A 27619-nucleotide genomic window follows, 5' to 3' on the forward strand; every position below is an offset into this window, starting at 1 on the left:
GCCCGGTGGCTCTCATGTTGTGCAGGGGGTCATTTTTCGTTCCTGATTCTGCTTTCTGCTACTTGGTGGCACAAAATAAAGGTCATCAAAATTCCTAGGGAATCAGCAAAAAGATAAACCCCTAGGTACCTCACCAGCAGAGAACAGGCACTAATCACAACTGCAGATATTTTGGAATTGCAATCTCAAGTATTTATCTATTTTTGGATGTTCTAGCCTGCTTCATTCATTCCAGAATTATTCACTTGCCATTTTCAAAGGGAAGGGAAATTACCATTTTCCCTTTCCTGGCCTAAACCCGGGCACTTAAAGTAAGTTTTTTCAAGTTCCAAGAGACCCAGACAGGAAAAGATAAGGGTTATTCTTAAATTCACTTGTCAATCTTGCCTTGTGGAACAGGGAGGGGCGGGGTTAACTTCCCTTCGTATGACTGAATCGTGAGACTTGAAACCCAAAACAAAAACAAGTCTCTGAGGTCATCTAATAAAATCCCTCACTTTCCAGCTGAGGGGACAGAGGTTCAGCAAAGGGTGGGACCGTCAGGATTCAGGTTTCTGAAGAGAGCTGGGAATCACAGGAAAGGCAAGCCACCACACGTATGCATATGGACTGCAAGCCACACAGTAATCTGCATGCACCAACACACAGGCTGCTGGCTTTCCTTCCAGCTCGAGAGACGATGTAGGAAAAGGACTACATTATGCAGATAAAGTCTTTCAGCAAACTAAATATGCTATTCCTTTACTTCACTTGCTCAATGCAAATGTTTTAAGAACCAACTAAAGGTACTATTCCAGGCCCTGAAGAGGTAACAGTACATCAGACAGACCCTGTCCTCGTGAAGTTTACACAGGGGGAAAAAACGTAATCAACAGGGAAAAGAATAAGCAAGGAAACAAATAAGACAATATCCAATAACAGTCAACACCATGAAAGATACAAAAGTAGGTATTAGAATAGAGGGTGACTTGAGTTGCAGGGGTTCATTAGATAGGGTGGTCAGAGAAGGCTCCTACAAAGGTGACATTTGAGCTGACCCCCCAATTACAAAAAGGAGCCAGCCGTGCATAGATGTGGAGGAAACGTATTTCCAGAAAGAGGAAACAGCAAGTGCAAAGGCCCTGCGGTAAGTATGACCTCTGCTATGGTCAAAGAGCAGGAACGTGGTGAGCAGGAAGGGGAGAAGCAGGCATCACAAACCAGGTTACACAGGGCTGCCACCTTGGTGAGAGTTCTTCTAAGTGTACGGGAACTCCACGAGTTTCTGAACAGAGGGATGGCATGACGTGACACAACATGATTCATACTCTAGCCCTTGGGCTGCTACATGGAAAATGAACTCAGAATTTGGAAATTAACTCTGAAGAGATTTCAGTGTGACAAAGAGCAGAGATTTTTCCGTCGAGTTCTCACTTATTTTTCTTATACGGTGCTTCTTTTCCAACCCTGAACTTCTGTGGATATGTTAGGAGGAGAGAAGGGACCACTTGCCAAGTCTCTGCCCCAGCGGTGAGAGGTCTCTTCACATAAAAGTGCTTATAGGGCTGTCACGTCATCTTAGCACGTGCCTGAAAGGCCAGGTCAGTCAAGGACGCTGCTCCCCCACATGCAGCCTCCGTCAGCCGTGGGGCAAAGCTGAAGAAGGGAATGCCCACAGCTGACGATGAGAACCACGACTCAATAACCCACATCGCTTCTCCCAAGATAGAAATGAAGTTACTTATCACTTGGAGTGGGTGGTCTCTGTACACATACGCTGGACTAAGAAACGTGGGCAAATTCCCACATCTCGCAGCGGGTACTTTCCGTGAACCCACAGGACACGTATCTTTCTAAACTCCTAAGAACTCCACCTGAGTTGAGGCTCCTGAAGGTAAAAGGCTCAAAGACGAAATTCACCAGTCAGAACTTGATTCAAGCGGACAGAATGAGTGCACAAGACAACAGATTTCTCTCTAAACCTAATTTCTTTAGGCAGAATTCGGCACGGATTTCAAAAGCTCTCCTCATAATTATTAAGAATCATCCCCAAGACGGCTGACATTTCTGAGAAGAGTCTGCCCCTTTCTCTTTCAGGTTCTTGGAACCAGAGGTAACACGTAGTAGATGAAGATTTTAACTGAAAGGGGAAAAAGAATGAAGAAGTTATTTTCAAGAAAACAAAAGCCAGATTTGCATCGCTCAGGGTGAAAAACAGAAACGGGAGAGTGAAGAACTTTCGTGATGGAAGTGCTATTAGTATACTTCGACAAGAACTGGAAGGGAATATGAAAATAGCCTTTTATCTCGAACTTTTCTAGTTTAGGCAGGGAGCAAGTTATTAGTCATTTTTCCTTCATTGGTCCTAAAATGTTGTTTGTAACTAAACTAGTGAAAATTAGGAAGAAGGAAAATGATTGCACTGGATGCAAACTCAAATGCCCCTGGGGGCCAGGCAAGTAATAGAAAGATTTTTAAGCAGGTAGACATACAACAGTAGGGAGAAGCAGCACCTGTACCAAAAGGCCAAATACCATTGCAGCCAAAGAAAACACAGATTTGAAACGGGTTAATTCCACCTACAGGCTGAGAGTTCACTGCTGCTGACAGAGCACATGGAATACCAGCTGGCAAGTGTACAATAAACTCATCCGGACTTCCCAAAGCCTTAAGCCGACACAGAGGCCCCTGCTCTCTGCTGGCCCCTGCCTACCTTTCCAGGCTCACGGGTTCCCAGTCTCGAGAAGCCTAGAACATGGGAGGAGCTGCTAAAAACCTCACAGGTGTGATGTGGTGGGGGGGCGATTTAGAGCAACAGCATTCAATAGAAACAGCATGTGAGCCCCGTTCAAAAAGGGAAAACAAAACAGGTGAAATTTTAATAATATACTTCATTTAACCCAATTTATCCAAAATATCATTTCAACATGTAGTCAATATAAAAAAAATTACTAGTGAGATACTTTATGGTCTTTTATTTGTGTTAAGTCTCTGAAATCCAGTGTATTTTTTAACACTCATAGCACATCTCAGTTTGGACTGGAAGCTCTCAAGCGTTCAAGAGCCCCACGTGACCGGGCCGCCATATTGGACGGCGCAGGTCCAGCGCTAAGAGCAAAGGCTCTCCACAGCTGGCAGCAGGACCATAGGCAAGCCCCTGACTCCCCCACAGGGGGTGGGCCCATCTATAATGAGACAAGATGATTCCTAAGAGCTGTGCTGGCCCTAAAGGTCTGTAGAGTTCTCTCTCTTTCTTTCTGAGAAACAGGAGTATTAAATAGTTTTCAAAACACAGACACATACACACATACATACGCATACATAGATGGGCAAAAGAAAAAATGAATGAATGAACAGGGGTCAAATTATGGGTCACTATTGCTGATGCCATCAGCTGAGTAGGAGCAGGAGGCTGCAGGATAACGTTTCCTACAGCAGCGCTGGGAACTTGAAGGGAGGGCTAAAAGGAAAAGGAAGCTGCTGCCGAGAGTTCCATGTGGCCAGACACATCATCGTCATTTATATGACAAATGAAATTCATAATCTGGTTGTCCCATTATAAGCGCCTGAGAACTTGAAATTGATTGGCAATAAATTTCATGCAAACATCACTTGGGCAAAGACTGCAGATTCAAAGCATCTGTTGTTATTGATTTATTTGACATTGTTCTTTAATATATACAAAGTTGGTTTTTTAAAGCATTTTCTTCTTAGGAAAGCTATGCAGGGACAATATTAAAATGTCAAGCAGCAGGGGCTGGCCCCGTGGCCGAGTGGTTGAGTTCGCACGCTCCGCTGCAGGCGGCCCAGTGTTTCGTCGGTTCGAATCCTGGGCGCGGACATGGCACTGCTCATCAGACCACGCTGAGGCAGCGTCCCACATGCCACAACTAGAAGGACCCACAACTAAGAATATGCAACTATGTACCTGGGGGCTTTGGGGAGAAAAAGGAAAAAAATAAAATCTTTAAAAAAAAAAACAAACAGTCAAGCAGCAGAGGACATCAAGTTGGTGTGAAAGTTCAGCTGAATCTAATGATAATATATTTTCATTCTTGTGGATTCAAATGACTTGCCCAAATTCCTAGCCGGGGTGTTTGAAAACCTTCTAATGCTTTTAGAAGACTGAGACGGTCAGAAATCTGGCAAGGTGTTTCTTTTACTTTTAATACACCAAAAATAAACAACTTTATATTGGGTCTCAATAAATCCTGACTTGATATAAACCTTCCAATCCTGACGCCAGGGCAGAACGAAACCCAGGCAACAGCTATGACATTACCTGGTAAGACGCTGCGGTTATCCACACACATGGAGAAGATGCGCTCGTACACCAGCTTTCCTGGGGAGAAAAGGACAGATGGTCATGCTCTTCAGGAGCAAACAGTAAATAAACGTTTGTTAATTAGGGACAGAGATGGCGAGCGCTCAGACAAGCTTTAACTTGTTATAGTATGCCGCCACCTAGTGGGACACATTTTAAGCCACGTTTCTTTTGTTTTCGTTTATAATAGAAGAGGGGACTTTTACTCTCTGTGAGAGGCAGGAAAGTGATTCTTCTCCCGTTAGAGTCTTAACTGAAACCTGGGGCTAAAGGAGCCTCAGGCAGCTCCATCCACGCAATGGAGAACGGTCCAGCTCATACTCTAGCCAGAGGCTGTGAACGGGCAGCCTGAGGGCTGAATCCAGCCAGTGATCCGTTTTCTTTGGTCCACAACACAGTGGCCAACAAAGTGTTTTAACATTTTTTTGAGTTAGCTGCCAACACACAGAAACTGGGAGAATTCACATTAAAAACTGGATTTCCTGCGTCTTCACATACTATGTGCCAAAAACGGCCCATATCCCTATAGGATAAAAATGAGCTAGAACAGACTAGTAGCTGCCCCTGAAATGGCAAATATACTATTCAGTTTGCCACAGTCTCCACTGCTCCCTACTACCTCTCATCAACAACCTGCTTCACAATTATTTATGTGATTCACCTGGTCCTAGAAGCATTGCGATTTGAGATTTGATACAATACAAGTTGTACGAGGGCAGAGATTTGTGTGTTTTGTCCGCTGACACATCCCCAGGACTAGATCAGTGCCTGGCATATAGTGGGTGCTTAATCTTTGCTGGATGGATAGGTGAACATATTCTAGGTTGTGTGGGTCACAGGTCACTATCGCAACTCCTCAACTCTACAGTTGTAGCTCAAAAGCAGCCACAGACAAAAGTCAATACATGAATGTGGTTGTGTTCCAGGAAAACTTTATTTCCAAAAATAAGTGGGCAGTCTGGACTTGGTTTACAGGCTAACCCCTAACCTAGCACAAAAAGATTTATTCTGTGCACATATTTTGGAAAATGCTATCAATATTCGAGGGATAAAAATTATAGTTCCATTCATTTCTGGATCCTCCCAAATCACCTTTCATGTCAAAAGTATTTCCCTGTGCTCATCTTTTCCCCTATAACCCCATCATTCAGGGCAGTGAAGAACCTTATACCTTGTCCACACAGGGAAAAAGAGACAGGATTGTTATAAGGACCATTTCTGGTCAAAGAACGTAAGATCCAGTGACATCATCAAGAGACAACATGATGCCAGAATTATGTGCAGGAAGCCAGCCAAGCAAAGAGGAGCCACACAGGCCTCTCCCCTAGTGTGGACCACTTCCATTACCATCACATCAAGACACCTGTTGCAAACGTACATTCCTGGGGCCCCCTCAGAGATAGTGGAAAAGAGGATCTTGTGGGGTGAGGACTAGGAATATAAATTTTGAATAACTGTGCTGGGAATCCTTATCCACACTCAAGTGTGAGAACCACTGATTTAGGCAGGCACCATGGGTCTCTGAGCTAAGACTTGCCTTGGGTGTGGGGATCGCTAGAAACTGCGAAAAGCCTTGCTCCCTGCTCCAGTGATTCTCAACCATGGCTGAACACTCAGAGCTCCTAGGCCGCCTGTGAGTATGCGGACGGCTGTGTCCATCCTCAGAGGTCTTGATGTGAATGGTCTGGGGTGATGCACGACCCTCTGGAATGGTTTTAGAGCTCCCCAGGTGTGCAGCCAAGGATGAGAAGCATGGCTCCAAACCATCAACTCAGTTCAGAAGTTCCCAGGGAGCCTGAGGGAAGCAGCCCCAGTTGTCAAAGCCACCTGCCTCTGTCACTGGGCAGAAAGCGTTTGGTCACCTGCAGCCACAGCTGCTGCCGAGAGGCCTCCTCCGAGATGAGCAGACAGAACCCCCCCGCATCGGGGCTGCACGCATTCTGACCCCAGGCCATCACAGCAAGCCCAGCTGGGCATAACTTCTCACTCCTGTGGTGTGCAGACAGGCCTTAAGAGCACAAATGTCTTTACTTCCTCTGCAAAAAGCTTGCCATCTCTCTCAAACTAGCTTTCTTAAAAAGAAAACAAAAAACAAAACTACTTTTTATATTCACCTTCATATTCTAAGGGGCCTTTAACTATAAAATCACTTTTGGCCAAATAAGTTTGGTGAATTTTTCTTCCTTTGTGAAGTTAGCGGACAACAGTTTTGACAATAATACCCAATCCTAGATTTACCTCCTTTCTCGATTCACGTTCTTATGAATTAAGGACACTAAAACAGACAAGCAAGGACAGTGCTAACAGCTAACATTTTCTGGGCATGCACTTAGTGCCAGGCACTGTTCAGAGTCGTTGACACCGACTCTGCCCGCAAGCTCTGCCACACAGCCCTGCAGGCCTCTGGGCACACAGGCGTGGGACGCAGGCAGGGGCTCCGGAGCCCAGCTCCGTGCTCGCTGCCTCTCTCAAAATGACAGTCCAGCATGCATCTTCCCGCTGCTGATGCCCAGGCCATGTCCCACACCCTGCCCAGCAACATGCTCCAACCCTTGGTCAGTCATGTCAACAACCAGTGAACACCTGCCCCTGTACCATCGCGCACCTTTCTACGGAGCAGAGAGTAATGACGATGCTTGCAAGATGGGCCCAGCACCCCGAGTTTCCACCCACGCATGGCTGAGTTCCACTCTTGTTTAAAAAGTGGAACCTGCTCATCAGGCCAAAGCATGAAGTCTCCTAGGGCACCAGCAGACACAGCCTGCCCCAGACCTGAGGAATGTTATCCACAACAGATTCAGACAACAGCACTGCTGGGAAGACCACCCAAAGTGGGGAAGGGGGTAGCTGCTGAAAGCAGGGAGCTCACCTGAATGCTCGGTTTTGAATAGGAAAAGCATTCCCACGGTTCTAACTCAAAAAGGCTGCGAAGGTAGTGAACGGGTTTCTCTCCCAGCCCGTCCCCATCCACACCCTCTGCAGGTTTCCACTTTTATTAGCTTCTTGGGTATGCTTCTAATGCTTCTTTAGGCAAACACAAGCGAATATGAACAAGCATTCCAATTTTTCCTCCCTCCTTACACAAAACAGAGCACACTCTATAGCCAGTCTGCAGCTTGACTCTGTCACGTGACGACACCCCCGGAGATCTCCCTGGCGGAGCACAGAGCCCATCCTCACTCTCAGAGGCCTCCTGGTGCTCCAACAGACACATGTATCATCATCTATTTAACTGGTGCCCTACTGAGGGCCACTTGGGTTCTAATCTTCTGGAATCACAAATGGAATGAATTCCCAGAGGTGAAGTTGCTGGATTAAAGGAATACAAATTTATAATTTTCAAGGAGAGGAGAGATTCCCCCGTGAGCCAAGTAGAAGAGAAATAAAGCAAGTGCTCTGACTGTGCAGAGAACTCACTTTGAGTCCCAGCTCTGCCACTCACTACCCTTGCAACCCTGGGCAAGCTACTTTACTCTCTGTGCGTCAGGCTCCTCATCCGTGAAATGGGCACAATTACAGACCCGACCTCACAGGGGGCTGTCACGAAGACGACGTGACTTACTATTCTAAAGCACCTGGGTCAGGCCCAAGGACATTATTTGTTGAGGGTTTATTACCGTTATTCTCAACTCCCAGCCCGGCTAATTTCTGCGACACAGCAAGGAGGCAGGCATCTGCACCGCATCCCAGCTTGCTGAGGTATGGGCCTGGGACGCCACCAGCAGAGGCTGCAGAAGGACTGCCCAAAATCCTCGCAAGGTTAACGTCTGGATCGAGCCAGGCCTGCAGGCTAGAGACTGGATCTTATCGGTGTCCCCAAGCTAGTCTTGCTCAGGGATGCTGACTCATGCAAAAGAAACTTGCAGGAGGCTGGCAAGGGAACCCAGGAGGCCAAGGTGTTAATTCACCACAAGAAACAGAACTGTCAAGAGAACCAGATACAGGCAGGGGCCTCTTTCCCTGACTGACGTCCTCGCTCCCTGAAGGCAAGCTGTGTATGAGGACAAGGTGAGGCCCAAGGAGCGTGTGACTTGATACCTATTCTGAGGCCCAATGCATCCATCCATTCTGGATCACTTCTCCCATCTCCACCACCTCCCTGGGTCCATGCCACCCTCATTCCTCACCTAAAGGGCTACAATGGCCTCTTATCTGGGCTGCCTGCTCCACCCTCACCCTACAGTCTAATCCCAACCCAGCAGCCAGAGAGAGCCCATTAAAACCCAAATCAGATCGTGTGTCTTCTCTGCTTAATACCCCTGGTGGCTCCTCATGCCCTCAGGGTCAGAGCCCAAGTCCTTCCAATGTCCAAGACTCTGGCCATGTCAGCTCCTGCGCCACCAACCCCTTGCTCACCCGACTCCAGCCACCCAGGCCTTTCAGTTCTCCAAACCTGCCAGACCTGCTCCCACCTCAGGGTCTTTGCACTGGCTGTTCCTTGGCCTAACCCAGCCCCATGTTGCCAGCATGTGGCTCATCTCTCCCCTCCTTCAAGTCCTTGCTCACAACTCCCCTTCTCAGCGAGGCCTCCTCTGACCACCCTATTTAGAAGCACAGCCCGCCCCCACTCCTGCCTGCTTCCCTCAATTCCCCTCACCCTGCTGTTTTATTTTTCCTCCATATCCCCAATCACCATTTAACATACAACCAGGTTTACTTCTTTGTTCTGTAAATCCTCTCTTACCAGCCTGTAAGCCCACAAAGTCAGGGATTTTTGTCTCTAATTTGCTGACACATCCTCTGCGCCCAGCAGAGTGCCTGACGCCCCCTCTCCAGGACATCTGAACCCACAGGTCCTGTCTTTTAGCTGGGACATCTCTTCTTTTAGCCCAGCTGGCTCCCATTCCCCTTGCTTCTGGCCACTGCATCACCTTTCTTCTTCTGGGGTGACCCAGGCCCAGACCACCTGCATATTTCATCCCTGATGCCATGACTGGCTCAGGGACCGACACGTGATCCCAGCCAGGCCAACGGGATGGGATCCCGGGACTTCCGTTGGAATGCTTGGAAAAAGAAGCTCTTCCTTGTCCTAGGACTAGTGGCAGCAAAGCTGACAGAAGCTGAGGACACCTTGTGGAGCCTGAGAATGAAGCCAACCCAAGGGAGAGCACTAGAAAAAGTCAAGGTCCTGAAGACATCGTTTGAATTCCTGAAGCCAGCTGTACCCGAAACCAGAAACTACCCCTGGACTTTTCAAAATAAACCAATAAATACCCGCTTTTCCAAGACTAGTATGAATCGGATTTTCTATCACTTCTTCTAACTAATATACTCAGGTCTCCGGTCACCTGTGCAGAAATAAATGGGTCTCTCCGAGTGACAGTTTGTTTTCTGACACATGAGATCTTTCAGTGGGTTACAGACAAGACTTGCCGGGTTGGCAGCCCATTGGTCGTTCCTCAGTAAGACAGCGAATGTGTGTTCTGATCTCCTATGTGTCCGGCTCTCAGAAGACAACTGGTTCCCAGTTATTATGGGCACCTCGACGCTAGACATCACGTACAGCCTAGAGGGCTGCGTGGTTTGGGCAAACTGTTAATGGCATGATGCTCTGGCCACTGACCACCGCCAAGTAGCACAGAGGCCTCTTGTTTCTCCAGAGGAGCTCCAGGTTATCCTCTTCAGTCTAGACCCCTCTGCTGGGCCCCCAAAGATCATTCTGCCTGAGGGCTGGAGCGTGGGACAAGCAGCAGCCACTCTGATACAGGAAGACCTCATAGGAGCTGCAGCCGTCACCCAGGAAGGAGAGGGGCGTGGATCGGACTAAGGTTTTAACAGTGAAGAGGGAGAAAAATGGACACAACGGGGAGAGATTTCGGAGGCTGAACTGAAGAACCTGGTGATAGACTGGACATGGGGTAATGGGTGGGGAGAATCTCAGATTTCCCACTGGGGCAATGGGGTACATTCCCCGACACAGAAACCCACTGAAGGTATGGAAGGGGCTGGGAAGAGATGCCAAGTTCAGTTCTGAACAAAGCGAGTTCCAGATGCCATGAGATGGCGACGGACCCGAGCTGGTTTAGACCAGACGTGTGCCCGCCGAGCCGCTTCACTCACTCACTTTACTTACCTACCAGAAGGTTAGAAAAAAATCTAATTTAAGACTCTTTCAAAAACAGCACCTTTGTTAATGAGCATGGGGGGAAGGGGCGGGGCTGGTCTCTCTCATGGTTTACCTAATTACTTAAACCGCCACGGAGCCTAACTTAAAGCAACTCTGCCGCCCAACTTCTGGCACAACAAACGTATTTCCTAAGTCTACGCAGAACGACTCCACTTACCAAATGTATCAAGGATGTCGGTGATGAGGACAAATTTGCTTGGGTAGAACTGAATAACGCTTGTGTCCGAAAGAAGCTTCGAGCACTAGAACAAGAGAAGAGAAAATTTACTGTTGTGTTTGACTTGAGTGGAACGCTCCAGGCCTGGAAACCTAAGGATTCCTGCACAAAAGTGCCAGCGCTTTCCACGGACCAAGCGTGTGCTAGACACTGGAGAGAGAAAGATGCGCAAAACCATAGCACCTTCAACAAAGGGAGCCAGAGGCTGCTCCCGACAGAGCCTCTTTCGGAAGGCACTGCCACCTCCCTCCAGGAAGCCCACAGGACTGAGGAACCTTAGCCAGAAGGGTCTCTGTTCATACACTGGACCAGGGTCACACCGAAAGCCACGGAGGGAAGTCACTGACACCTCGCCCTCCAGGGGCTTGCAGACGACTCAATCCTTGTTCCAACTGCTCTTCAGCATGGCTTCCTCTGGTTTATTTCAGGATAGTCTCGATTCTTAAACGCTCTCTTCCAGGAAATGACCCCGTAAGTAAATCTCCAGGGTTTCTTACACGAGCATCTGTTATTGATTCTCACTCCCATATTCCCCTCAAAAAGAAACAGGGCAAGCTTCGAGTACCTGTTTCTCTGGAACTATGACCTTCGACACTGGGAACATTTCGGCTTTGCAAGGAATTGCTCAATCCCTATAGTGTCACTTGTGCCAGAGGGCCATCGACATGCTCAGGACTCTTAAGGAAGACTGCAGCCACACACAGCGGCCCAAACACCCCAGATTAAGTCAGCTTTTATAATCAGAAACAGAAAACCTACTTCTATTTTGAAGAACTACATTTAATGCGTCCAAGTCTTCACAAATTCAAAAGTCTGCATAAGGAACTAAATCACCCTGCCATACTTTGTCATTCCAGTGGCTGACTCTCAGATAAACGTCACTTAAAAATAAAAAAACATTTGGACATTTAGAAAGGGTCCTTTAATATGCATTTCCAAGGGCAGAGAATGGTTCGAAAGTTTATCCGATCCAGAGGCAGGCTGACACTTTGGCGTTGTTACCCAATCTAATGTCTTCGATTCACCAAGTTTCTCCCTAGCATTACAGTCTAAAAGTAAACAACGTGTCTAATTTGTGAAACATCCTCTCACAGTCCAAATGTTACTGGGGGTGGAGGCGGAGGGGTGAGGGGAACGTAAGCTGTGAAAACAATGGTGTTGACACCAACGTGGCATTTGGATGGACCTAGAACTCCATTTCCTGATGCCTCGCTTTGTGTTTTTCAAATGCCCTTTATGAGAGCTCCAACTTAAACAACACCCCCGTGAGATTTCAGGGCTTGGAGAAGACAAACAACTCGGAATCCTAGAGACTGTTGACAGTACACAGCTCTCGGTTCCCAGGGATGTGACATCTCCCCAGCTCCTACCCAGGGCCCCTCGGAGATGAGCGGCTGCCCGCTGGTGAGGTGAGAGAGAGGGAATTCAAACAGAAGACTGCAAATTAAACACAGCTGGCGCTGCGCAACATCTGTGCACTGATTTTCCCCCAAGCTGGTGTCACAGAACATAGGTTTTACGAAGGATAACAGGAAGCAAAAGTTTTCTAATCCATAGTTAAAGTCATCATAATGTTATAAATCGGAGTTAGCTATTAAATCGCTATTTTCAAGATTCTAGTTTTTTGAAGCTTTGGTGAGGTTTCCTCAACTTGTCCTGTAAGAATCAGGCACCCCAGGGTGCGTGTTAAAAAACAGATTCCCTGCTCGACTCCAGACCTCCAGCCCAGGCAGCAGGGAAGCAGTATTTTCAACGAGGGCTCCAGGGATGGTGGCACTGAAACCAGCCTGGGACCCACGGGGCTCGTGATAGCCACAATCCGCAGCACACTCTGAATGGACTGAGCCTTCTGTAAACCAGGTGTTCTCCGCTTCGGAACCATCCAGGGCGCTTTTAACAATGACGGCAGCTGGGGCCCACTCCCAGAGACTCTGATTAAACTGGTCTGGGGTGCAGCTTGTACTCACATTTTTTAAAGCTCCCATGTGATTCTAATGTGCAGCCGAGGCAGAGAACCATTGTCACACACGTTTCCTGAACAACTGACGGATAAATTACTCTGCTTGAAATACCTGCTATCAAACTTATTAATGTTGCTGGAAAAATACAAAAAGGATTTTTTCATTTATTTCCAGTTAGCAATATTCTAGAAGGACACTAGCAGTTTCTAAAATTAAGTTAGGGTTAAAAAGGAATCTGAATAGCCAAAGCAAATGTATACATTAAAAGATAATCTATGGCTGAGTACTAAGGAAGAATGAATGGATGGATGAAAGGAAGCAGAATAATCAATCAGAGGACAATTATTACCCAAGATATATGAGAAAAAATCTGAAAAATTGTGAAAATTAATAAAGGGAAATCTTATTTAAAATGGAGGCAGGAGGCAGGAGGCCAGAAGGGGGAGCTCCCATGCAGTACCACTCGAGGTCAACTACAGGAAAGATAGTCCATTACAGACCCCAAAGGAAGAAGTCCTCAACAGGAGGGATTGTTAACTACGGGAAGAAATGTACACTGCATCCCAAGCAGAAATCCACTAGCCTAGCAGCTAGCCAATAAGAGCGTGTCATCACCCTGAACTCCCACTTTACTCCTATGGACTTTCCTTCAAAACAACCCATCCCAACTTCCTCCTTTTTCTCTGTAAAATACCCTTCCTCTTCCTTGTTTGTTAGATTTGCATATGGTCCGCCACAGCACACACATCCCAAACTGCAATTCTTTGGCTATTCTCGAATAAACTCGTTTTGAATAAACTAGCTGTTTTATTTTTAAGGTTGACAAAAATCAATAAGAAAAATACAAATAACATAATGGAAAAATGAGCAAAAGGAATCAACAAAAGGCATTTTACAGAAAAGAAAACTGTAATGGCCAATAAACATGTTAAAAGATGCTCCATCTTATTATAATCAGGGAACTGCAAATTAAAACCACAATAAAATATGATTTTATTACCTCCCAAATTGGGGAGATTAAAATAGAAAGTCTGCTCATACCAAATGTTGGCAGGATGCTGAACAGCACAGACCCTCACACTTCCACTGCTGCTACGAGAAGACACTGGCACAGCTACTGCGCAAAATAATCTGGCACCATCCAGTAAGGATGAAGAGGCACACACCCTAGACCTGAGCAATTCCACTCTTAGGGATGGGCCTTCATCTAGAGAAAGGCCAGCAGACACGTCCAAGAGTGTGCACACAACGTCGTTCACAATAACGAAAAAAGAAAAAGAATAACAAAGAACCAGATGCCCATCAACAGAAGGAATGATACAGAATTTATGCATCAGTGGACTAACTATTGTTAAGCTGGTAAATCTCTCCAACTGATCTGCAGGGTCAATGCAACCCCTATCAAAATCCTACAAGATGGGGGGGGGGGGGCGGTGAAATTGACAAGATAATCCTAAAAATCATATGGAAATGCAAAGGACCCAGAATAGCCAAAACAATTTTAAAAAAGAAGAACAAAATTAAAAGATTTACACCACCCAGTTTCAAAACTGACCATAAAGCTACAGTAATCAGGACAGTGTGATTGGCAGTGTACTGGCATAAGGACAGACTTACAGAGCTATGGAACAGACTTGAGAGACCGGAAATAAATCCTTATACTTATGATCAACTGACTTTTGACAAAGGTGCCAAGATAATTCAATTGGGAAAAGACAGTCTTTTCAACAAATGCTGCTAAGAAAATTGGATATCCACGTGCAAAAAAAAAAAAAAAAAAGCTTAGACCCTTATACCACACACAAAAATTAATTCAAAACGAAGCACAGACCTAGATATAAGAGTTAAAACTATAAAACTTTTAGAGGAAAACAGAAAAAAATTCTCATGACCTTGGGTTGGGCAAACAGTCTTAGACACAACTCCAAAAATAAGCCAAAAAAGAGACAACTGACAAATTGGACTTTATTAAAATTAAAAATTTCTATACGTCAAAAGACACTCTTATGAAAATGAAAAAACAAGCCACAGACTAGGAGAACATCCATGGATCATGTTTGATAAAGAACTTGTATCAAGGATATATAAAGAATTGCTACAACTCAACAAGAAGATAAACCACCTGATTTTAAAAAAGGGCAAGTGTTGAATAGACATTCACTAAAAAATATAAAAATGGCCAATAAGCATATGAAAAGATGCTCAACATCATTAGTCAGTAGGGATGCACAAATTAAACTACAGTGAGACACCACTTCAAACCCACTAGGATGGCTATAATCAAAAAGACAACAAGGCGTGTTGGAAAAGATGTGGGATAACTGGAATGCTGGTGGGAATACAAATGGCGCCACCATTTTGGAAAGCAGTTTGGCCATTTCTCAAAAAGTTAAACATAAGCTTACCACGCAACTGAGCAATTCCACTCCTAGGAATCTACCCAAGAAAAATGCTAATGTTCACAGTAGCATTATTCATAACAGCCAGAGTGGAAACAGCCCAAATGTCCATCAACTTGTTAATGGATAAGTAAAATGTGGTTATCCACACAATGGAATACTATTCAGCAGTAAAAAGTATAAAGTACTGATACTACAATATGGACGAACTCAAAAACACTGCTAAGCAAAAGAAGCCAGATACAAAAGATTATACATTCAATGATCCCATGTCCAGGAAATGTCCAGGAAAGGCAAACTTATAGAGCCAGAAAGCACATCAGTGGTTTTCTGGGGCTGGAAGTGGCAACAGAGTTTGACTGCAAACAGGCTTAAGGGAATTTGGCGGGGGTATGAAAATGTTCTAAAAGAGGACTGTGTAATAGTTGCACAACTCTATAAACTTACTAAAACTCACTGAATTGTACACTTACAATGGTGGATTTTAGGATATGTAAAATATATCTCAATAAAGCAACAAAGCAAAACTAAACCGAAAAGACCTACCGCAGAGCAAATAAAGTGAACGCACTCATTCCCCCACTCTGCACCCGGGCCATCATTTGCGGATAAAGACGGCTGTCTTTAAAGGACAGTCGGCCCTCGCTCTCCACGGGTTCCACGTCCACAGATTCAACCAACAGCGCCCACGATGGCTGCGTCTGTACCCAACACGTACAGACTTTATTTGCTTGTCATTATTCCCCAAACAACACAGTACACCAACCATCTACATAGGTTTGCATTGTATTAAGTATTATAAGAAACCCAGAGATGGCTTAAAGCATACAGGAGGATGCACATTCTACGCCATTTTACATAAGGGACTTGAGCACCCTCGGATTTCGGTATCCGTGGGGGTCCTAGAACCAAGCCCCTGCGGATACCGAGGGACGACGGACCGCATTGAAAGTAAAACAATTCCTATTAACCAGATGTGGAGTTAATTAAACACTTTCCTGGTTATTTTCTTTGAGAAGACATGAATCAAATCTCCTCCAGATGTAAAACTCTTAGAAGTCACAGTTCTATACTACAATATGGAGAGATGTTGCCAGTAAAAATATTGTGAGGACGTGCTTGTTGGTTGAGATATTTCTCACTTGAGCCACTCAGCAAGCAGCTCCTCATGTGCATCCAGGATGAGAGGCCCGCTTCTTCAAGAGTATCTACCTTGAAAACTAACAACCGTGATCGAAGAGAAATGGGCTTGGCTTTGCCCGTCTCATCAAACACACAAAACAGCACCTGCCAGACCAACTGTCATCTGAAAAGACTTCCGGTACCCGGCGTAGAGTCTCCCAGACTCTCTTCAGTCTCTCTCGAGAGAAGCAGGTGAGAAAACAAACGTCCCATCGCCATGACACTGAACGAGAATGGCATCTGTCCTTTTCAACTAAAATAGCTGTTCAGAAATTAACGGTGCTCTGAAATCCGAATGCTTACATCATTCCTTTTACAGTGCACTTCTGGCCATGGTTTGCCAAGATGATCTTAAGAGTCAAGAAATAAAATAAGATGTTTTTCTTACAGAACTAGCTTCTGTGATCCAAGAGTTTTCATTAACAAAGAGGATTCAACAAATGTCCCTCTCCTAACACTGTAAACATGTCTTCTTAGTCCCGCAATTATGCAGAATAGGACTCAAAAATGCATGTATCAGGGACACACAACCATCAGCCCCACACATACAATGATCTGGTCAAGGAAATCCAAAAGACAGTTGTTCAATCTTTAGTCTACATAAATCATAAATACATCAGGGTTGTACCGGGGCCAATGAACTATACAACCCAGAGGCACCATTAATTCTGTAATTTAGGGTGAATTTCCTGGAATTGGCCAGTGCACAACCTGTGCAGCTGCACATGGTGGCCCTGGATTAGCCATCTCATGAACACACAGATTTGTAATCATGGCCTTTCACAGGAAGTATGTGAAAATGAAACAGAGGAAAAAAATAGGGTAAGACCCTGAAGGCAGGCCTCTGAAAACCCTAATTATCTACAAAGGAGTTTTACATAGGAAATTCTGAAAGAAAAAAAGAAAAACACTAGAACTGACCTGGATGACTATTTTTAGAGCCTTCACTTTCTGGTCTGAGGCCCAGGCGTCTTTCAGAGACTGGTTGAGCTCCTCTATGCGGTTCACGTAATCCTGCTGAGTCAAATTCAATAGCTCCTTTTGGGATCCCTGTGGGCACAAAGGAGGAGGATGTAGGCACAAAAGGAAAAACATTGTGGGACCACTGCCCCCAGGAACGACACTCAGTGTCAGCTGAGCGCCAGCTCTAAGTTTCCCTCACCCCCACAAGGATGGCTAGTTTTGTCTTGGGATCAAAGAGGTTCTCTGAGTTTTCTGCAGCGACAGACAGCATGCAGTGACTGAGGCAAGCCAGCCCTAAGCCAAAGCCCAGCTCAGCCTCCTAGCAGCAGGACGGTTCTGCGTGAGCTGCTTCCTCCCGGAGCCTCGTCCGTGCACACGGATAACAAGACTCACCTTACTCAGCAAACTGTTACTGGGGCCTGCTGTGCGCCAGGCATGATAGACCAGATGCTCGAGACACAAGGCGAGCAAGGAGACGTTACTTCTGCGCTACTGGAGTTTAAGGTACAGAGGCCGAGACGGATGTTCACACAAACTGAGATAAGTGCTCAGGAGAAGACAACAAAGACACACATCGCACTCAGCAAACTGGAGGTGCCCATTGTTTCACGTACCACTAAGGAAGAAAAAATGCTGATCGCTGACAGGCAGCAACTGAGAGACACTGCCCAATTCCAGGGATATTCAAATATAGGGGAGGGGCCAGCCCAGTGGCCTAGTGGTTAAGTTTGTGCACCCTGCTTCAGTGGCCCAGAATTCGTGGGTTCAGATCCTGGGTGCAGACCTACACACTGCTTGTCAAGCCATGCTGTGGCGGCATCCCACATACACAGTAGAGGAAGACTGGCAGATGTTAGCTCAGGGACAATCTTCCTCAAGTGAAAAAAAAAAGAGGAAGGTTGGCAACAGATGTTAGCTCAGGGCCAATCTTCCTCACCAAAAAAAAAAAAATTTTTTTAAATGTAGGGGGAAAGGTTCATCTTAGAACGGAAGAAATACAGTCACAAAGGAATGGACTCTAGACTGGTGGTCAAGAATGCTTTCTTGGAGGAAGTGACGCTTGAGACAAACTCTCAGTGGTGTACAGGAGTTAGCCAGTCAATGGGAGGTGTTAACTAGACCAGGGAGAAAGCATTTGGGACAGTGAGTACACCACAGCGAAAACCTGGGGCAGAGGACATTGAGATGATCACACGGCTGAAATAACAATGTATGTAAAGACAGCGCAGCCCCTGGCACACGGGACATGGTCGTTAACACCGGCTATGGTCAAGGTGCTATTTACACAGCTCACAGGAGTGAGGGTCACGCTAATCTGCACGAGGCGCCCAGGAACCAAATCATTTTTATATGAACATTCCCTGGAATGTAAGTGAAGAATTCTTTATTAAAGAAATACAAGTAGAAGGTTCAGGAAATTTGGACTGTGAGATAGGGTCCTCCCTGCCCCTCTGCAGTAGGAGAAGCCACGTGACTAGTTTGGGCAAATGGACTGTGAGCAGAGTGGCGTGTGTCCCCTCTGGAGGGAGGAACTGAAAAGTGACCCTTTCTTCCGCTCTGCTGTGACAAGCCTGGAAGCCATCTGTTGAGGTGGAAGCATCATGAGATGCTGGTGTGTCTGCCACCTGCACCAGATGAGTAACGTGAGGAAGAAATAAACCTTTGCTATATTAAGCCACTGAAATATGAGAGTTCATTTGTCACCACAGCATAACCTAGCCTTAACCCTGACTGATACTCTACGTTAACCTGGAAGCCACAGGGCAGCCGTCCGCTGCTGTGAGCAGGGAGAAGCAAGGAAACCAGCCTGCAGGGAGAAAATGGGGCACTAGAAAGAGACAGTGACTAGAGTCTACATGGATCTGAGAGAGACAGAGGACAGCTGACAGGCTTCTGGGTGGTTCTGCAGTTCCTGGTTCCAGGCCACTGTGCCCTTGGCTTCAGGGTAGTGCCCCTGCCGCCTGCGCTACAGTCCCCAATTTCAACTTGAGCCAGTTCAAGCGACTTTCAGATACTCAGACTTTGATTAAAACCCTCAGGAACTCCCTTCCTACCAGCCAAGGCTGGCGATGCCAGGCAGCCTGAGGCTCTTGGGCAGCTTAATTCAACATGTGTCCTTTCTGAATTGAGAAGACAGACCTTGGACTATCAGACTCTGCTGAGCACCCAAGAGCTCTGGTCTCAGAGCGGGGAGGACCCTGAACCCCAGGGCAAGATGCAGGAGAGCAAAGGCAACCCCATGAGATGGCCTTTTGTGGATTTCGAAGCAGCCCCATGGTCCACACAACTCTAGTGTTCATCCCCTTTTTTAGATGACAGAATGCGTATAGGAAAGGTGAGCCCCCCAGGGCACCCTGTTAATAAGCAGTCGAGCTGAGGCATCTAGACTCAGGAGGGTGACGGTGACAGCAGCTGAGGCTTGCAGGGGATGTAACATGTGCCGGGACTGTTCTAAGCTCTCCCTCTACATTAACTCATTTAACGCCTGTAACAATCCTAAGAGGCAGGGACTATGCAGCACCCCCATTTTACAAATAAGTAAACTGAGGCACAGGCCTGTCAAGCACCTTGCCCCAAATCACAGAATTACCAAACACTAGAGCCAGGATTCAAACCCAGGCAGTCTGGCTCTCACCCATGACGCTGTGCTGCTTCTCTGCAGAGTATTCCAGAGGACACAAACCCTCCGGTCTCCAGGGGCCGGGTTAGTAATGTCAGGGAGGAGCGTGCAACCCGGACAGTGCATGCCCTGCTTAAGTGCAAGAATGTGGGTCCACAAGTATCAGGTGGATTTCAAGAGAAGCCAGAAATCTGGATTAATATGTTAAATTTACGAATTTTTAAGAGTTGGCAAATGAGTCGTGTTTTTTATAAGCACGTGCAGGCCAATTAAGAGATTCCCATGGGCCACATCCAGCCAGCAGAGCAGCCGTGTGCAGCCCCTGCAGAAGTGTCTGATCCTTATACTACGCAAGGGGGTTCCCAGGGAGGTGGCTCCAGTTGGCTTTTACAGTTAAATCCTGTCCCCAGACGACCCAGCTTGCTCAGGCATCAGTGAGAAAAGATGCCTTCAAAACCCAGCCCATGGCAGGCTCCTGCGAGCTCGGCCAACTGCACCGCTGGCATCTTTCCCTGGATCAGTCGCTGCCTCAGGAGGACCGAGCACAATGCTCAGCTCCAGAATTAATCACAGAGCAGCCACTGAGACTGATCTCACTTGGCAGAAGAAACAAGAGCACGGCTCCTCCCCGGGCTCAGCACATGACCTCCTCACCTCCTCAAAGTCATCCAGCTCCTCCAGCCTGGTCCGAACCTTCTCCGACATGGCGGATGTGGCGGTCCCGGCTTTGCCTAAACAGAAGGGATTCATGTCACACAGGTGGCTTTCCTGTCACCAATACCCCCACAGGAAGGCATCTTTCCCTCTACACTTCATCATGAATAAAGAGGCCAGGGAACAATTTTATTACAGAAAACTCTCCAAGATTTTGAAAGCAATGTCCTTAGTAACCAGAGCTCCATCGGAAACATTTCTGCTTAGAAGCTGCCCCTGGGAGCACAGCCTGCCAACCTCAAAAACATTCCACTACACTCGATATTTACAAACTTTTCACTGCATCATTTGTTTAATCCCAAAGAAAGACAGTCCAGATAAGGATGCCAAAAATCCTTCATTTAATTGTTTTCCATGAACAAAAGGGCCTCTCAGGCTCATACTCACAGTGTAGAATTGTACCCTTATCCTAGCAAAACAACACTCTCACTGTCTGCCCCGGAGCGGGAAACACTAGGGCTTCAAAGCCCTCTCTTCGAGCAGACAAGGCTAGCTGTGCCTCCTTCCATCATCTGGCAGCACAACTCTCTCCATCGGCAAGGACCGGCGGAGAGAGATGAAGGCGAGAACTCCAGGCCGGGGGCCAGCCGCAGGGCAAGGCTATCTGTCCAGCTGGCTGGTGCTCGCCAATGTCTCCTATTTCAGAACACTTTCCCCTTCTTAAGGGGGCTTCTCTTCTAGAGCTGAGGTCCCTTTACTCCTGCCTACCAAACTCACTCTCCAGGTTTATCTTTTAAGGCACTGGTTTCTCAGCTAGCACTGACTCACAGACATGTCTGGGGTCCCCCGAGAGCACGGCACTACTATTTACTTACTAACCACTGCTAAAGTGGAGAAGTTTCCAAATAATCTACCTTTTTTTTTAACCTTGTTTCTACTTTTTCCTTCCTTTTGAAATACATATAGAACACGCATACGTGTACATTTTAACAGATCGTTACAAGACCTTTGTAACCACTGCCCATATTGTCTTGCTTCTTTTATTCACCACTAACTCTAGTTCATGAAATTTACCCATGTTGTTGCACAGAGCTGAAGTTCACTCATTTTCACTGCTGTTTAGCATTTTCCATTGTGTGGACACGCCACAATTTATTTCTTATTCTACCGTCGATGGATGTTTGGGCCGTTTCCTCTTTGGGGCTCCTAAGAACAATGCTGCTGTGCACATTTCTGAGCATGTCTCCTGATTCACATATGCATGCATTTCTTGAGGGCAGTGCTTCTCAACTTTTAAAGGGATCACTGGAGGACGTGTTAACATGCAGATTCTGATTTTCAGTAGGTTGGGGGCAGGTCCTGAGATTCTGTATTTCTAATGAGCTCCCAGGTGATACCAATGCTGCCAGTCCTTGGACCACATGTTAAGAAACATGCATTTGGGCTGAGTCGGAAAAACACTTTTTGTAAAGAGACAAATAAAGCTATTTAGGTTTTGCAAGTCATAGAGTATCTGTCGCAACTACTCAACCCTGCCATTGCAGCACAAAAGCATTCCTAGACAATATGTAAACAAACTGCCATGGTTGTGTTCCAATAAAACTTTATTTACCAAATCAAACAGTGGGCCAGATTTGGCCTGCAGGACATAGTTTGCCAATTTCTGATCTTGGGTATATCCTATGGTTGGCCCACATTCAATTTTAATAGATAATTCCAAAATGCTTTACACACTGGTTGTGTCATTTTACACTACCACCAACAATGTATGAGAGTTCCTACTGGTCTACATTCTCACCAGCAAGTGCTATCATCAATCTTTTTGATTTTCTAAACTGGTGGATATGCAATACTATGATTTACTTTTTATGGTTTGCGGGTCAAAGTTAAGCCCATAACAAAAATCCTTCCACTCTCTTGATTTCTTTTGTGCTGTCTCAACCTGAAGAGAATGGGGGGAGAGTTGCAGCTGCCATACCAGCAACATGCACATAAACCAAGGCCATGCTCATGTGCGCCCCAGTGGTATGTGAGTCACTTCTGAATCATCCAGGAGCTTCAAAAAAGAAATTCTTGGACCCTATTCCTCAGCACAACCCATCTGACACACCTTGGTCCAGAGCTTCTCACCATGTGTCTCAGCAGAAGAAATGGAGAACTGCTGTGTTTGGGGACCGGTGGCCACTAAGACTGAGTGTGTGACTTCCCTCACTAGCATACCTGCATTTTCACAAAAGGAAAAGGCTTAAGGCAGAGGAAAGGATCTCTGAAAAGGAGAATGTCAACCATGCCCAGCTGGTGAGGAGGCGCTGAGAGGGGGAAACCACAGCTTGTTCTGTAACTCTAAAATCTAGGAGCGAGCTCATGCTTTAGTCCTGCCAACAGATTTTTTCATTCATCATCTAATATGTATTTCAATTCTACTAAGTCTATATAGAATCTAGGAAATAATAGCTTCAACTGAATTAATCGTCAGGATTGCACACTACATTCTAAAATTATATTAAAGGTAATGGGAGAATTCCCCATCAAAACAGTAACGATGAAAACTCACCTTTTTCTGATCCCATAAACAGATTCTGTAGAGGCAAAAAAAAAATGGTTAACATTTTTTAAAACTTATTGGAATCTATGACAAAAAAACTTTATACTTAAATTATTATTCATGTAGCACTAAGATAATATGTTCCATCATCTTCCAACAAGCGATTTACTTATCCAAATGAAAAACAAATAGTTATTCAACGGAGGAAAAGACAGGTCCCTAAAGACTCCTGGAGATTCAGACTCTTCTCAATTCAGGACTCTCAAGGTGAGCCAACAAACTGGAAAATTTTGATGACAATGGAGTCACATGAGCCTTTACCTTACTCTCAATCAGGGTTTCACAGCCTCGGCCCTACTGACATGACAGGCTGGAAAATTCTGCTGTCGGGGGGCCATCCTGTGCGCTGCAGGAGGTTCAGCAGCATCCCTGGCCTCTACTCACTGGATGCCACAGCACCCTCACAGCTGTGACAACCAAAAATGTCTCCAGGCTCTGTCACATGTCCCCTGGGGAGTAAAATTACTCCTGGTTGAGAATCACTTCTCTAAATTGACTCGGTGCATTCAGAATAAGAATATTAAACAGTCCAGCAATTCTGCCTGCCATTCTCCTCCACAAGCACACGCCCCGGGAGGAGGAGGAGAGGAGAGGTGTCGGGCTGAGCCTTCCCAACTGCTGCCGAGTTCATCCCACCCTCCCGACTCACGCACGGCCCCGATTTCTGATGGGCACACTGTCCCACTTCCCAGCTTCCCTTGCATCTGTGTATGGCCCGTGACTACCTTCAACACAAATGTAACTGGACGTGTTGACGGGGACTCCGGGAAGTCTCCTTAAATGAGAAAAGGTGTCCCCTACTTTCCCCCTTCCTCCTTCTAACAACCTGGACATGAGGTGACCCTGAACACGGCAGGGCATCGAGAGAGAGAGCTGGGGGCCAGCCCAGCAGCGCAGCGGTTAAGTGTGCACATTCCACTTAGGTGGCCTGGGGTTCGCTGGTTCGGATCCCGGGTGCAGACATGGCACCACTTGGCGAAAGCCATGCTGTGGCAGGCATCCCACATATAAAGTAGAGGAAGATGGGCATGGATGTTAGTCAGGGCCAGCCTTCGTCAGCAAAAAGAGGAGGATTGGCAGCAGTTAGCTCAGGGCTAATCTTCCTCAAAAAAGAATATAAAAAAATAAATAAATAAAAGACAGACAGAGCCAGATCCCTGAAGATTCTGGAGCTGCCATAGCAGCCCTGGACCACCCAGCTCTTGTTTACGTCATCAGGGAGGGCTTGCGTTCTAAGCCAGTGAACCAGTCCTCAATACAAGGGGCACTAACCGGCTCTCCCTGGCTGGTCCCAGCTCTTCTGAGCCGCTCACTGAGCGACTGGCCACCTGGAGGCTAACTCTCTACTTGCTACATGCCCCCAGGCACAAGCCAACGACTTGGCCTAGCCGGCCCCTAGAGAAACAGTGAACTTCCAGCTCTGGCAGAAAGCCCGGCTGTGCCGGACTCTGAGTCACAGTAGGAAGTAAAGCTTCATGGGGTGGCACTCTCCCCACCTCACGACTCCAACCTCCAGCAGAGACGGGGCTCCACTGTTCCACTTCTTCCTCTGAACTGTGCCACACCCGATTCTTAACACATTTTTTTGAGCAACCAATCAGCACGTTTTCTCCCAACTAACACTGACATAACAGGTGAAACTTATAGAGCCCAGGAGTTGGGGCAACATAACCGTGATATTGTGATTTATGATAAGAAATATAAATTCAGTCTTCCTCGAGTTCCGGCCCAGAACTCCTAAAACTCTTGGAACTTCCTTAAGGGATAAGAGTGATAAAGGCATCTTTTGTTAGGTTAACCAAGTGACTTTTGGAAAGTGCCTAAGGCTGGGGGCTGGCTGTGATTAGAGGTCTGGAACCTTCAGCCAGCCAACCAACCAACTGCAGGGAGAGGGGCTGGAGGCTGACTGATCACCAATGGCAGATGAGTTAATCACGCCTATGTAAGGAAGTCTCCACGAAAACCCAAAAGGATGGGGCTCAGAGAGCCTCCAGGTTGGGGAACCAGAACACATCCACGTGCTGCCGTGCTGGACCCCAAACTCCACGGGGACAGAGGCTCCTTTGTCTGGGACCTCACTCTGTGTATCTCTTCATCTGGCTGCTGAGTCATATCCTTTATGATCCTCTGTAATAAACCAGTAACCCAGTGAGTAAACTGGTTTCCTGAGTTCTGTGAGCCATTCTGGCAAATTAATCGAACCCACAGAGGGGTCGTTGGAACCTCTGATTTGTAGCCAGTCGGTGAGAAGCACAGGTGACAACCGGGACTTGTGACTGGCATCCGAGGTGGCGGGCAGCCTCCTAGGACGGAACGCTTACCCTGTGGAATCTGACGCCATCTCCAGGTAGACAGTGTCAGAATGGAGTTGAACTGCAGGACACCAGCTAGTGTGGGAGAATTGCTTGGTGTGGGGGAAAAACCCGCACATTGGAACTGGGTGCAGAATCATAAAAACAAAAAGAAATGGCTACTCAATCTGAAGTAGAGCCTGGGAGAAAAGTGCACCGTACTCACGATGGAGAGCTTTTCTGTGGTAGTGTACCGGGCAAGGATTTCTCCTCGCTTGCTGGCCCAAGGCTCAAAATCGGATCCTACGATGGAGTTATCCTCTCTCTCACGTTTCTTTCTGGAACTGTCCTGAGGAAAGGCAAGACAATCTCTTCAGCAGCACTATCGTTTTAATCTTGAGAAAAAGTGCAAGTAAACATGGGACTACAGTTGATAACATGGTACTGTTTAATGGAAAATTGCTGAGAGGAGAAATTAAATGTTCTCACCTCAAAAAAAAAAGAGGTAAATCTGTGAGGTGATGAATGTGTTAACTCAACGGGGGGAATCTTTTCATAATGTGTATGTATATCAAATCATCACGCTGTACACTTTAAATATCTTACAATTTCATTTGTCAATTATACCTCAATAAAGCTAAAAAAAAAAACTATAAGCAGAAGACAGTCCCTCATTGCAGAATAAAACAGATCTGTCAACGGTTTCCTATGATAAAAAATTCTTCAGTCTGATTCACCAAAAATGGCCAATAAATATATCAAAAGATGCTCAAACTCATTAAGAATCAAGGAAAGGGGGCCAGCCCAGTGGCGCAGCGGTTAAGTGCGCACGTTCTGCTTCAGCAGCCTGGGGTTTGCTGGTTCAGATCCTGGATGCGGACATGGCACCACCTGGCAAGCCACGCTGTGGCAGGCGCCCCACACATAAAGTAGAGGAAGATGGGCACGGATGTTAGCTCAGGGACAGTCTTCCTCAGCAAAAGAGAAGGATTGGCAGCAGATGTTCGCTCAGGGCTAATCTTCCTCAAAAAAAAAAGAAAGAAATTAAATAAATAAATAAATAAATAAATAAATAAAAGAAAGGCAAACTGAAAGAGATCATTTTCCAACAAGGAGAAAGGCAAAGAGTTAAACTGACTGATAATATCCATGTTGGCAAGGATGAAGGGAGACAGGCCCTCTGAAACACTGCTGGTGGGCATACATATAAATTGGCGAGGACTTTCTGGAGAACAATTTGGCAGCAGCCATCAAAACCTTAAATACACATTGCCTTAACTCAGTAATGAACTTCCAAGAAGTTACCCTGCAGAAATCCTGGCACGTATGCACCAAGATGCATGCATGTTCAAGGACCAGTGCACCACTGTCTATACCAGCAAACACCGGGAACAGTCTGTGTGTCCATCATTAGAGGAATGGTGAATTCAAGTAGATAACGCCTACTCTTCAGGATACAACGCAGCGGTTCAAAATAACGTTGTTCTATAAGTACTAATATGGAAAGTTCTCCAAGACATATAGTCAAGTTAAGAAAATATATATAAATATAGTTCAATTTATGTAAAAAAAAAAAAAATATGTAGAGATGTATGCACTGCCAGCACAGAATGATGGTCGAGAGTGTGGATTCAGAAGTCAGACTGGCCGGGTTTGAATTCCAGCATAGATGTGACTAAGCATCTCTATTCCTCCGTGTGGGCCCCTTTAAATGAGATTATAATACCTCTCTCACGAGGTAGTAAGAGAACTAAACTCAGAAAGTACCTGCCACACAGTAAGCTCATACTACTACCGTTGTTAGTACTTATATATGAGTATGTACATAAATGCTAAGAAATTACTGTCATAAATACCTATGAAATCACAAAGAAAAAGTACAGAAGAACACACATTACTCTGTTAACACTGATGACCTCCAGGGTGGCTAATAGAATAAAGAGAATTGATCAATAGGACTTCATCTGTAATGTTTGACTCTCTTACATAAATAATTAGTGAATTACTTATGTAATTACACAAAAATAAATCCAAGGGCTGGGCTGGTGGCATAGCACTTAAGATCACGTGCTCTGCTTCAGCGGCCCAGGGTTCACGGGTTTGGATCCTGGGCAGAGACCTGCACATCACTCATCAGGACATGCTGTGGCAGCAACCCCCATACAAAAGAGAGGAAGACTGGCACAGATGTTAGCTCAGGGACAATCTTCTTCAGCAAAAAAAAAAGAAAGAAAGAAAGAAAAAGGAAAAAAAAATCCAAAAGAAAGAATTATAAAAAGAGTAAAGTTAAAACAAAG

At 46.1% G+C, this 27619-nt stretch overlaps 1 protein-coding gene across 2 annotated transcripts in view; it reads right to left on the reverse strand.

The window, feature by feature from the left end:
- The window catches only part of VPS35L (VPS35 endosomal protein sorting factor like), a 111871-nt gene that overhangs the window by 74263 nt on the left and 9989 nt on the right, over positions 1-27619 (reverse strand). For both annotated transcript variants that reach the window (XM_070230898.1, XM_070230899.1), the window contains exons 4-9: positions 25549-25671; positions 22981-23005; positions 20427-20503; positions 17111-17239; positions 10588-10672; positions 4262-4321 (exon numbers count right to left, since the gene is read on the reverse strand). In XM_070230898.1, coding sequence (XP_070086999.1) covers positions 4262-4321; positions 10588-10672; positions 17111-17239; positions 20427-20503; positions 22981-23005; positions 25549-25671 — 499 coding nt within the window. The remainder of the gene's footprint in view (positions 1-4261; positions 4322-10587; positions 10673-17110; positions 17240-20426; positions 20504-22980; positions 23006-25548; positions 25672-27619) is intronic.

This window comes from Equus caballus, chromosome 13 (assembly GCF_041296265.1).
Source record: "Equus caballus isolate H_3958 breed thoroughbred chromosome 13, TB-T2T, whole genome shotgun sequence".
NCBI lineage: Eukaryota > Metazoa > Chordata > Mammalia > Perissodactyla > Equidae > Equus > Equus caballus.